A 12,900-nucleotide genomic window follows, 5' to 3' on the forward strand; every position below is an offset into this window, starting at 1 on the left:
TACCTTCTGGCTTCCTCCACTCCTGGGCACAAGACATGGCCATTCCTAGGGCGCGACAGTGCAGACGCAGCCGCCAGCCTCGCTGGGCGGCTCCTGGACTCCGCGAGGTCAGGAAGGTAAGGCCCGAAGGGCGATGGGAAGGTTCCCTACTCTCCTGGCCAGAGGCTGAGAGGGACTTTATTTGGAGAAAGGGGACAGGAAATGACTGCCAGCTAGTGAGCCTCGAGCCGAATCTCCTCAGCATTCCATGCCCGGTCTCACTCAATGAAAAGCATCCCCTTGGCCTGCCCCAGGCGCCTCTACTCTTGGGCAACAACTATGAGGAAAGCGGTCATTCCTCACCATTGATGCCACTGAGTATATATTCCAGTATGTTCTAAAATACTTCTTTTTACTTTTGGAAAAAAGAAGGTGGAGGTAGAATGACTTTCGAGTGCATCGTTGCTGACGAGCAGGAGCTGACTGGTGGGGGCGGGGGGCCTTGGAAAAGAGCCCGGGACCCCCCTCCCCCGCAGTGTCAACAGCGGTCTGGATGGGGTGTTAACCCTGGGACTGTGCAAGTCTACCCTAAAACAGTAGCTACTCATCTGCTTTTGGAGTCAGGCCCCACGGGCCTGGAGGGCTGCGAAGGAGAGCCCTCGCTGAGCCCGTGTCTGCATCCTGTCCACTACAGCATCTGCTGAGTCGAGGCCCATGCCCTCCTTGCAGCTGTCCTAGAACTGGCAGGAGGGGAACATGGAGGAGACAAGCCTGAGGAATCGGAGAGAAGATGAGAAGTCCATCCGGAGTATCCAGAGTAAGGAACCCAAGACCACGAGTCTCCAGAAGGAGGTAAGGTTGGTCCCTGGGCACCGGCCCTTCCCAGGTCAAGGGCAGCAAGGAGGGGCCCCGGTGAAGTCCCCGCTGATCTGCGTTATAAAGCACATCTCTAAAGTGAGCAGTTCTTTGGACGTACCTCTTTCCCTCTGGCCAGTGAACTTAGCATTTTTTTGCGAGGTTAACGCATGGGCTTCTGTGTGCCTGGCGAGTACCTGGAGGGGCTGGTGTTTGCCCAGACCGATGGCCTCGGGGCGGGGGGGTGGTCAGACAGGACCTTCTGATGTTGGGATCCCCTCTATAGTGTCTTTACCAAGAATCTGCCCCTTGTGTGTCCCTCGTATTCCTTCAGTGATGGGAAACTCATTCCGCTTTAGTGAGTCTAGCAGGGATGGTGTGACGTGGGTCTGACATGGATGAGCCCTCTGAGACGGAATGTATGTAGTAATGGCTGGAATTGGAGGTGCCTGTGCCCTAGAGGGGGTCAGTGTCACATGGGGCTGGCAATTGAGCTGCAGGGAAAGGGAGTTTTGTGGGGAGGGGGGGAGTGGAGACAGAACGGAGCTCGATGCAGGTGGATGGGTGTGGAAGGACAGCTTCAAACTCACAGGATGAGGAAGGAGAGTTCCAGAACAAGATCAGAATGGCTTTGAGGGCCCAACTAGTGGCCTGAGCTCTGGGCGGAGCCTCCGAGAGCTCCCATGCCTGATGGCAGAGGGGATGGAGGAGGGATTTGGGGGACAGCACCACTTGACTGTGGGTTGGCCTGGGAGCTGGGGTCCCTAGGAGTGGCTAATGCATGTTCCTGCCCACCGAACAGCACAGAACTAACTCCAGGTGGTCCTCAAGTCATTCCTAAACTCAGGCGGCTTCGGGGTGAACACGGAGGGCCTCTGGGCTGGTCAACCACAAGGGCCATTAGTGGAGAAAAGCCGAGACCAACCCGCTAGTGCACCCCGGCCCCGAGGCCAGCACAGGAGCTGACCCTGCTCCCGGGCCCCTCCCCGATTGCGTGTGACCCTTGCTGGCAAACCGCGGCTGGGGGCTTCCTTGTTCACTGGACTCAACCCGTGTAACTCCGTACGTGACGTGCAGATCTTCAGTGTTCAGTCTGATGGGTATTGACAAACTCCTCACCCTAGAAAGTTCCCTCTTGCCCCTTTCCAGGTGGACTCCCCACCCCAGCGTTTCTATTCCCATAGGTTAGTTTTGTCTGTTCTTAAATTTCATAGGAATGGGATTCCACGGGACGTGTCCGAGGCGGGGCTTGTCGCTAGGAAGCTCATACCCTGCAAAACGGCATCAGAGAAAGTTCACAGCCCCCAGATGTTTCTGTGCCTAGAGGCCTGGGTTTCTCCCGCCTGTCCCCACCTCTGCTCCCGAGAGGCCAGGGCCCCTGGTCAGGACCCCCAGCCCTGATTTCACTGTTTGCTAAATCAGCCTTCACCGTCTGGACCCCTTTGTCAATAAGAGTAGAGGTTGGGAGACTGGAACCTGAGCCGGGTCTACCCACTCTGGCTGTATATCCCTGGACAGTCATGTGACCTTTCTGTGCCTCTATTTTCTCCTCTGTCAAATGGGGTCATGAGGCCGTGGTGAGGATGCATGGACCTGATGTAAGTGAAGCCTGGTGTTTTGCTGCAACAGCACAGGCCAGAAGCGCCTTCACCTGGGCTGCGCCGGCTGCACTGAGGGAGGGGAGGGGGGAGAGGGCTGAGGGCTGCTGTCTCGGGCCGCGTGGCGTCCTGGGTGGTGGCACTAATGCCCCCCCTCCCCCACATCCAAGGTGGGCCTGCTCAGCGGCATCTGCATCATCGTGGGCACCATCATCGGCTCTGGGATCTTCATCTCCCCCAAGTCTGTGCTCAGCAACACGGAAACCGTGGGGCCCTGTCTCATCATATGGGCGGCCTGTGGGGTCCTCGCAACACTGGGTAACAAAGACGCCCCTCCCTGGCGAGCTCTCCCTGTGGAAGGTGGGCGCGGGCTGTGTGAGCACAATCTGTGTCCTGGCCTTGCTGTTGCCGGGGGTTCCTTTCGACGCCCGCGGGCAACCAGGTGTAAATTGGGCTGCTCTGGAATGAGCAATGGCCAGAACTCAGGGCGGTCTGCGGACAGAGCCATGGTGGTCCGCGTGGGCGTGGCCCAGAGGAAGGGGGTGACCAGGGCCACTCCTCACCAGGGGCCTGAAGGGACCCCCTCTCTGTATTCCAGGTGCCCTGTGCTTTGCAGAGCTTGGCACGATGATCACCAAGTCGGGGGGCGAGTACCCTTACCTGATGGAGGCCTTCGGGCCCATCCCTGCCTACCTCTTCTCCTGGACCAGCCTGTTCGTCATAAAGCCCACATCCTTTGCCATCATCTGCCTCAGCTTTTCGGAGTATGTCTGTGCGCCCTTCTATTCGGGCTGCAATCCCCCTCCGGTTGTCGTGAAATGCCTGGCTGCCGCTGCCATTTGTGAGTACCCGAGTGTGACGCTCTGGGCTGGGGTCAGGAAAGACCCGGCACAGGGGACGTGGGGAGGCAGGCCTTGGCTCCACCATGCCCAGAAGAAGGCCGGTGGGCCTGGAGGCACTGGCGAGAAGCAGGACAGGGTCTGGTGGGGGCCCAAAGCCCTGGCGGTGGGCGATCGTCCCTCAAGGCAGCACTCACCTGGGGACTGGCTGCTTCTCCATGTCGTGGGACTCAGGGGTCCTCGCCGGGCACACCTGATGAATGAGGCAGTGGAGAGGACAGGATCGGGGACAGGAGACCCTCTCAGGCCCCCGGGAAAGGAGGGAGGTGTTGAGCCCAGGGACACACGACATCGCCCCCACTCTGGCCCCTTCCAGTGCTCATCACCACGGTGAACTCGCTGAGCGTGCGGCTGGGGAGCTACGTCCAGAACGTGTTCACGGGGGCCAAGCTGGTGATCGTGGCCATCATCATCATCAGCGGGCTGGTCCTCCTGGCCCAAGGTGACCGGCGGCTGGAGGGGAGGGTGGGTGCCACTCGGAGGTTGTGCTCTGAGGCCTGTGTCTCAGAAAGCCTGGCAGGAGTTCAGCAGGAAACATCTGTGGTTTCTCTGCTTTTCAGAGTCTGTCTGATAGCCTGAGGCCACAATTCCTGTCCTTCTGTCCCACGGAGATGATGCAGGATCCCAGTGTGGTCCTCTGACACCCACAATCCACTGTCTGACTTAATTACAGGGAACACAAGGAATTTTGAGAATTCTTTTGAGGGCACAAAACTGTCTGTGGGAGCCATCAGTCTGGCATTTTATAATGGACTCTGGGCGTACGATGGATGGTAAGGTGCCCCCCATCTGGTTGGGATTTCTCAGGTATGATGCTGAAACCAAGGAAGGCAAGGACCTCCCCTTCCTCGGGCTTGCGGGGGGGGACCCTAAAGTTCACCTCCACATCTCCATTTGGTTCAGCACCCACCCCACCCCCGCTTCTGTTCTCCTCGGACCCCACAGACGCTGAAACCCCGAACCCTTTCCCAGCCCCGCAGCAGGCCTGAGCTAGAAGCTTCACTGGACACAGACAGGCTCAGCCAAATTGGAGGCCGTCAGAGCTGCCCAGGCACTCGATGAGGCACCAGTTCTCAGAGGCACTTCCATTGCACCCTGGGAAATACTAGGTGTAGTCGACGAGATTCCGTTTATGTTCTGTGAGGAAGAAAGCGTGGCCCCCCAGGACGCTGCTCCTTCCCTCGTGCAAAGCAGATTTCATTCTCCTTCCAGACAGTGACACTAACAGTTTTTCAAAGCAGCCTGGGGACTCGTGCCTCCCCAATAATTCTTGAAAACTTCCATGATTCCCACAGAGGGCAAAGACTTATCACTGACAGACGTGCAGACGTTGGGAGCCCCCACCATCGTGGGGCTTTCTCCAAATGACATTACCCTGGATTCCTGCAGGAGAATTTTCTCTGTGGTGGAGGGTCTTCAATGAGGCCAACCTTTACTTTGTGTTTCACAACCTTAACAAAGAAAGTTGAAGTTATGTTACTTGTGTGCCTTTTCTTTCTCTAGGAATCAACTCAATTACATCACGGAAGAACTTAGAAACCCTTTCAGGTAGGAGAACTGAGTCAGGCGGGAGACGGTGGGCCAGCAAGCACATTTCCCTTCCCCAAGCACCAAGTGGACCCCCTTCCATACTGCGAGTTGTTCCTCATAAGCTCATGTATATCCGCTCGTCAGAGCTCGGTTTTGCTGTGGGAAAGTGGAATTGTAGCAGAGAGGATGAATGAACCCCAACTTTATCCTGGGCTTATTTTGCTTTATGAACAGTTCGACCTCCCCACCCTGGAGTCTGAGAGTGGGAGGGTTCTTTCTCATTTGAAAATGTCACATCCCACAGCCCCTGCTTGTGGGTGGGCCTCCGGAGGCAGCAGTGACCCCCGCCCACCGCAGGGAGAAGTGGACGGCCAGCTGGGTGGGTGGGAAGAAAGGACTGGACAGAGACAACAGTCTTGTGAGGCTGTCACGGGATGCTCCGTCTGACCCTGGGTCCGTGCCCCTCGCCCCGCCCCCCCAGAAACCTGCCCTTGGCCATCATCATCGGGATCCCACTGGTGACAGGCTGCTACATCCTCATGAACGTTTCCTACTTCACCGTGATGACGCCTACCGAGCTCCTGCAGTCCCAGGCGGTGGCCGTGGTGAGGACCCGGAATCTGTGGGGAGGGTGCTGGGGTCTGTGGGAAGCTGAGATACCCGCTCAAGATGAGGGAAATAATCGTCTAGGACATGGGCGGAGGGAGGGATAGCTGTTAGGGACAGCAGCAAAGACCCAGTGCCATGGAAGGCCGCCGGCAGGTGGAAGCTTCTGTCTGTGACCTGGGCACACGCACTGCGGGCGGGTGGAGCAGGGCCGGATTTCCCCGGGGTTGGGGTTTTGACAGACACACATGTGCGTGAGAAAGCGCAAGGGAGGGACGGAAGGAGGGAATCAGAACAACAGACTGCAAGTTAAGCTGGTCAAGGAGGGTCTCGATGACCAGGGGGATGGGTGTGAAGGTCCGCAGAAAAGGTGGGGAGGGCCCCACATGCTTGAGGCCTTGTGGAGCTGGGGTGGGACAGGAAATGAACTGGAAACAGGAGACAGGGAGCAGACGCCATCTTGGTTATGATGAGGTCACTGACCACCAGGACAGGTGGCTGAGGTGCAGGGAGAACAGGCTCGTGCTGAGCAAGGCGGTCAATTCCTTGACCCCTTGACTTCGGTGAGGGGCCACGGTGTTGGAAGGAAACTGGGACGAAGAATTAGGACAGGGAGGAGTGGAGAGGAGACTTCTGTTACTCAGTGTTAGACGGTGGGGGACAGTAAAGCATCCCAGAACAAAGAGCTGACTCCATACAGTTTACACAGCATTCTATTCAGCATAACTTCCTGACAGGGGAATCCGGCAGAGGTTGACCAAGGCTCTGCGCAGTTATTCTCTGCAAAGTCTGGGCCTTGGTCCACAGATTTGATAGAGCGAGGGGATGCGCAGAAGGGCGCTGGAGTGAGATCAAAGGGCTAGCATGCACCCAGTTGCCAGCCAACCTTTCATGACAACCTTGTGGCACCACCTGTGCACCAGGAAGGGGAAAGACCAGAGTCCTGGGAGGGCAAAACAAGTCTCCTCCCATCCCAACCTTGGCAGGCATTTCTTTTTTTCTTTTTTCTTTTTTTTAATTTTTTTTAACGTTTATTTATTTTTGAGACAGAGAGAGATAGAGCATGAACGGGGGAGGGGCAGAGAGAGAGAGGGAGACACAGAATCGGAAACAGGCTCCAGGCTCTGAGCCATCAGCCCAGAGCCCGACACGGGGCTCGAACTCACGGACCGCGAGATCGTGAGCTGAGCTGAAGTCGGACGCTTAACCGACTGAGCCACCCAGGCGCCCCCTTGGCAGGCATTTCTAAGGGATGTAGGTTACCGGGAACGCGTAGCCCCGGAGATCACCCAGAAAACATGAACACGACGGACGGAGGGCCAAGGATGGAGTATCATCAGCTCCGCTACAGTTCAGGAGGTGGGGGTGGGGAAGAATAAGTCGTTTTCTTCTGGAGAGGTTCTCTACTTTCTCCTCTCCCGGAGGGATTCAGAGCCAGTGCCCACCCAGGGGTGGGGGCCTGCCCCCCCCTGCCCCCCCCCCCCCGGGGAGAGCCCAGCAGCTTCCTTGGGACCCATGGCTCCTGGGGGCTGTGCGAGACCTCAGGACTCCTCTGCTTCTCTCTGCAGACGTTCGGCGACCGCGTTCTCTACCCGGCCTCTTGGGTGGTTCCGCTGTTCGTGGCCTTTTCCACCATCGGTGCCGCCAACGGGACTTGCTTTACGGCAGGCAGGTAGGGGACCTCAGCACTCACCCTGGGGCGGTGTGTGTGTGGGGGGGGGGGTGGCGGTGGAAGCAGGGCCCATTCCACACTTGAGGAAAACAAGACCCAGGGTGAAAGTCCTTAGGGCTCTGCCAGGCTAACACATCATGGCATAACAGAAAACACAAAGTCTAACTGGAATTTGAGTAGAAGCTTAAAAAAAAAAAAAAAAGAGAGAGAGAAAAGAAAACCCAAAGTCCTAGAAAGGGAGCAAAAAGCTTGGCCGAGCTTGCACACTGGCGCTGGACCCGGTGGCCCCACTGAAGCGAGGCCCTGGCTTCCTTGTCAGCGGGGAGCAATGTTGCCAACTTCACCAGGCAGTTTGGGGACACAGGGTGACAGGCACGCTGGGGCTACTTTTCACCTCGCCCCGTCTTTCACCTAAAACTATTTCTTGAACATCTTCCCATGTGAACATACACATAACCTAGATCAGGTAGTCCCAGCTTAGGCTTTCAGGCCACCTTTGTCACTACTCAACTCTGCCAGTGTAGCTCGAAGGCTAAGAGCTGGGGTTCCGTTCTGCCCAAACTGTATCCACACAAGCAGGCATAGCTCACCAGCCCCTGCCAATCCCCTGGACCCTCCTGGTCTAGAGAGAGTTAACAGCGGTGTTGTATTCCATTTTGCGATGTGGCACAACTTAACCTCGGCTCACGGGCTGAGCGGGGGTGGTGGTCACAAACACTGATGCAGGGAACATTCTGGAACACGTCTCTGCCCCAGTGTCCAGTGTTCTGAATGGATAGATTTCCTGAGAGTGGAATCGCCAAAGTTTCTGTGCTTACACACTCTATGCCACAAAACCTTTCTTCTGAAGCCGCTGTCAAAGCACGGGTTGTGCTGGTCCAGCAACATTCGTTCTTCAAAAGCGTTCGGCTCTTCTGGATTCTTTGCATTTCTATAGGAATTTTAGAATCTACTTGTCAATTTCTACAAAAAGGCCCTCAAGGACTTTGATCAGGGCTGCGTGGAACCTGCAGATCAGTTTGGAGAGGGCTGCCATTTTAATGGTATTGATTTTTCTTAATCTAGGGGCAAGGACCCACTCCCTTTATTTAGGTCTCAATTTTTTTCAAATACAGTTGTTTGAGTAGTTTTTGAGTAGTTTTGAGAGTCTACGGCTTTTGCATATAATCTTTCAGATTCACCTGAAAGTATTTCATTTTTTTTGTGCTCTTGTAAATGGTATTTAAAATTTTTTTTCAGTTTCTGAGAGTTTGCTGCTAATATTGAGAAACATAATTTCAGTAGCTCTACTGAGGTTTAAATACCATAAACTAGTTTGCTGCTAATATTTAGAAACATAATTTCAGTAGCTCCACTGAGGTTTAAATCCCATAAACTCACTTTGTAATTACACAATTGAATGATTTTAGTACATTTATTAAGCTGTGCAAATGTCCTCACAGTTCAATTCTAGAACATTTCCATCACACCAAAAGTTCACTCCAGCCTAATTACCGTTAATCCCTGCTCCCACCTCCAGCCCTAGGCTACCACTGACCCGCCCCTGTGTCTATAACTTTGCATTTTCTAGACAGTTCACTTAAATGGAGTGATACAATATGCCATTTGCATCTGGCTTTCTTTCACTCAGCATATTAGTTTTGAGGTTCATCCATGGCATAGCATGCACCTGCTCGTTCCTTTCACCTGCTGAATCCTATGCCACTGTCTGGATATACCACGTTTTGTTTATCCATTCACGGGTAGATGGAGGTTTGCATTGCTTCGAGTCTGGGCTATCATGAACAGTGATGCTATGAATTCACACATGGGTTTGTGCGGACATATGTTTTCATTTCTCTTAGATTCCCAGGACTAGAACTGCGGGCTCATATAGTAGATCTGCGATCAACTTTTACAGAAATGGCTTGTTTTCCAAGTTGGTTGTTTCATTTTAATTTCTATTAGCAATACGTGAGCATTCCAGTTTCTCTACATCCTCACTAACACTTGGTGTTGTCTTTTTAATTACAGTCTTTTTAGTGGATATTATGTCATTGTGGTTTTAACTGCATTTCCTTAATTACTAATGATACTGAGCATCTTTTTATGTGATTAGCCATTCATGTATCTTCTGATGAAATATCTATTCAAATCTTTTGTCCAATTTTTATTTTTTATAATGTTTTCAATGTTTGTTTATTTTTGAGAGAGACAGTGACAGATTGTGAGTGGGGAAGGGGCAGAGAGAGAGGGAGACACAGAATCTGAAGCAGGCTCCAGGCTCTGAGCTATCAGCACAGAGCCCGACATGGGGCTCAAACCCACAAACCGTGAGATCATGACCTGAGCTGATGTCGGACGCTTAACTAACCGAGCCACTCAGGTGCCCCTTTTGTACACTTTTCAAATTGGGCCATTTGTCATCTTATTGAGTTGTAAGAATTCTTTATATATTATGGATACAAGTCCTTTATCAGGTATCTGACTTACACATATTTTCTCCCAGTCTGTGGCTTGTCATTTTTTTTTTTAATGTTTATTTTGAGAGAGAGAGAGAGAGAGCACACCCATGCACATGAGCTGGGGAGAGGCAGGGGCAGAGGGAGAGAGAGGGAGAACCCCAAGCAGGCTCCGCACTGTCAGCACAGAGCCCTATGGAAGGTTTGATCTCACAAACTGTGGGATCATAACCTGAGCTGAAATCAAAAGTCCAACGTTTAACCCACTGAGCCACCCAGGCTCCCCAACTTCTCTTTCTTAATGGTGTTTTTGAAATGCACGTTTTTAACTTTGACAAAGCCCAGTTTGTCACTGTTCATGTGTCACGCTTTTGTTGCCATATCTAAGAGCCTTTGCGCAAGCCAAAGTCACAAAGTTTTTTTTCTTTTGTTTTACCCTAGAAGTTCTATATTCTATAGGCGTAGCCCTCACATTTAGGTTTATGATACATTTTGAGTTAATTCTGTATCATTCATGTGCCTGTGCAGCTTGGGAGTGGCCTGGGACTTGTGCTGTATTGAATTCTGTTGGAGAGAATTTATTGTGGGGTCAAATCTAAGATTTTTGCTTCCTGGTTTCTGAGTTTCCTATCTCACATAGACAAACTTTCGCCTTTCAACACCTACCCGTGTTTTCTTCCAGCATTTTACTTTAGCTCTTTGATCAATCTGGAATGTATTTTGATATGAGGCATAAATCTCACTCCTCCCCCTGCCCCCAACCTCTACCTGTTGTCCCAGATCCTGTTGATAGTCCGTCCTTTCCCCTACTGATTTGAATGATACCGCTATGCCCAGCATGCCGGGTTCACTCCATATCGCCCATGGGCCCTGTCCTGGGCTATCACCGCGTGCAGACGCTTCCCAGCTCTGGCCACACAACACTGGGGAGAACCAGTGCTCCCATGTCAGTGTTCCACTCCTCCTTGCCTGCTCAGCCTTCCAGCCACACTTGCAATGATGGTCTCCAGTTCCAAAAGTCCTGCTTGCTTTCTGAGCACTTGGAATTTACGGAGGGCTGTAAGCACTGAGGGGTTTACAGCGTGAGGTCACAGCGCCACCTGTCTGTCTCCTTCCATCTGGCGACTCCTTTAATCCCAGTTTCACTGGCTTGTTCTGGGAACTAATCCGACGCCCTGTTTGTGTCGTTTTCAAAGTTCAAATACGTACTTTTAATAGACAGGGCCCTTTGGCCTTTGTATTCCTGACTTGCGATGTTATCGTATTGTAGTCAGAGTGTGGGATCTTTATGACCTCACTTCTTCGGAAGCTTTAAGCGGCTTACTGCAGTTTTTATAAATGCTTCCCAGGGTCTGCAAAATAAGGTGTATTGTGTTCCCACCGTCTCGATTTTTATATCATCATCAAGCTTGTGCCTTGACTGTTCGAATCTTCTGCTCTCGGGGGATTTGTCAAGTTTGGCCTTCTCTCTCAAGGGCTCCTGTTTTTTGTAGTTTCTGGGTAGACGGCTTCCGTTTTCAGAGAAAACTCTTTTTACCTTACGTTCTGTATTGTCCGATACTGATACTGCGGTCGCTGCAAGCTTTAGGATGCTGCTTTTGGTAACACATCCCCCAACCCTTGTATCTTCCACACTCACGGGGGCGACGGCGGGCTCTGGCTTGTCTCTTTCAACAAGCCCCCCCGGGGCATCTCGGGCCAGGCCAGTGGCCTCTGGTTACAGTTGATGTGATTACTATTGCAGTGGGACTAATCTCCAAATATTGTGGGGTTTTCTGGCTTAAAAAAAAATCATATCCTGATTATCAAATGTCGTTTTTTTCTTCTGCTGAGGTGGAAGTTGTATTTCTATTCTTTTAGCAATTACCCAGCAAATTGAACTCGAATACCTAAGAGTCTACTAGCCTCTCTGTTCTCTCCCCTCTCCCCCAAGGGGTCTCCCTTTCACATCGTCCAGTAGGTGAGCTACACCTCGTCAACCTGCCATGTGCAGGACAAAAATTAAAAATCCAATACTTATGATGGGGTTCGTGAGCAAATGGCTGAGAAAGAATTCTTGAAACGCGTTTGGTGCAAAAAGGTGATTTTATTAAAGCACAGGGACAGGACCCAAGGCAGAAAGAGCTGCACCGGGGTTGTGAGAGTGACTGATTATATACTTTTAAGTAAGTTTCTAAGGAATTTGGAAGCAAGGCTTTCAGGACCTTGAGGGGCTAGCTGCTGTTAAGATAAGGTTACTTTTAGTCTTTAATCGAACATCAACGTGAAGGCACTAAGGCAGCCACAAGTTCCTCGAGGAAGGTCACACTCTGCACATTTCCATCGGTGGTGTGTATCAGTGGGTTGCAAGCTGTAAGGAGATTTCACTGAAGCTACGTTTCTCTTGCCTTTGTCTCCCTCGTCACTCACATACATACCAACGTGTTTTACTGCTGTTTCCTTAACGTTGCTTCTTCAATCAACTCCTTCTGAGTTCAGTCCCTGTTTGTTGGAGTAGACTCCTTAACAGTTTCCAATGAGGAACGGAGATCAGAAAATGTGCCGTAGTTATTGTTTACCTACACATGTACTTACTAAGTCAGTCGTCTTGAATGGTAGTTTAGCTGCACAGCACAGGAATCTGAAAACCAATTTCCCTCATCGCCGAAAAGATTCTCATTCCACGTCTGTTATGATTTTGCGTGTCCTAATTTTGTAGCTAATCTTTTAAATTCGGAAGCTTAAAAAAATTGTTTTTCCCTTCCACTATAATATTTGTATCTGGGTATGTTTTTTTTTTTTTTTTGTCTACAGCTGGATTTAATTTGAAAGTTGTTTTTCAATTCCATGAAAGCTCTCTGCCCTTCTTTGAGTTTGCCTTACCCCGTTTAATATATATGGGCTTCTTCCTGTTTCTTAATTTCCTGTCTGCATTTTCCATTTCTCTACACTTCGTAACTCAGTTCTAGTTTCTAATTTATTTTTTTCACTGGCACCTCGTATATCAGTTGTTGATTCTTAAATTATGGTAATTTTGTATTTTTTAGAAATTTTTGGCATTTCCCCTTTTTTCAACATTTTAAACCTCGTCTTTCAGATTACTGAATCACCAGGAGTTCTTGGGGGCGGGGAGTCTAAGCTACTTGTTTGCAGTCTGCTGACCCACCCTTAACGTGTTTTGGTTCAGGTTTTGAAATATGGAAATTCTGTACAGCTTGGATTTAGGGAGAGCCAGGCTCCCCTGTGTTTGCTTCTGTCGGGTGCTCTGAGCACCGGGGTCCACTGTCCCTAGACTGGCTTTTCCATTTGCTTCTTGCCTAACTTTTGAGGACACAGAGCAG

General features: G+C 51.4%; 1 protein-coding gene across 4 annotated transcripts in view; it reads left to right on the forward strand.

Moving 5' to 3' along the window:
- The window catches only part of SLC7A9 (solute carrier family 7 member 9), a 27,615-nt gene continuing 14,715 nt past the window's right edge, over nucleotides 1–12,900 (forward strand). For all 4 annotated transcript variants that reach the window (XM_045442554.1, XM_045442555.1, XM_045442557.1 and 1 more), the window contains exons 1-9: nucleotides 1–116; nucleotides 674–831; nucleotides 2,603–2,750; nucleotides 3,031–3,273; nucleotides 3,648–3,773; nucleotides 4,005–4,104; nucleotides 4,835–4,879; nucleotides 5,343–5,466; nucleotides 7,036–7,139. In XM_045442554.1, coding sequence (XP_045298510.1) covers nucleotides 736–831; nucleotides 2,603–2,750; nucleotides 3,031–3,273; nucleotides 3,648–3,773; nucleotides 4,005–4,104; nucleotides 4,835–4,879; nucleotides 5,343–5,466; nucleotides 7,036–7,139 — 986 coding nt within the window. In that variant the 5' untranslated portion in view covers nucleotides 1–116; nucleotides 674–735. The remainder of the gene's footprint in view (nucleotides 117–673; nucleotides 832–2,602; nucleotides 2,751–3,030; nucleotides 3,274–3,647; nucleotides 3,774–4,004; nucleotides 4,105–4,834; nucleotides 4,880–5,342; nucleotides 5,467–7,035; nucleotides 7,140–12,900) is intronic.

This window comes from Leopardus geoffroyi, chromosome E2 (assembly GCF_018350155.1).
Source record: "Leopardus geoffroyi isolate Oge1 chromosome E2, O.geoffroyi_Oge1_pat1.0, whole genome shotgun sequence".
Classification (NCBI taxonomy): Eukaryota; Metazoa; Chordata; class Mammalia; order Carnivora; family Felidae; genus Leopardus; species Leopardus geoffroyi.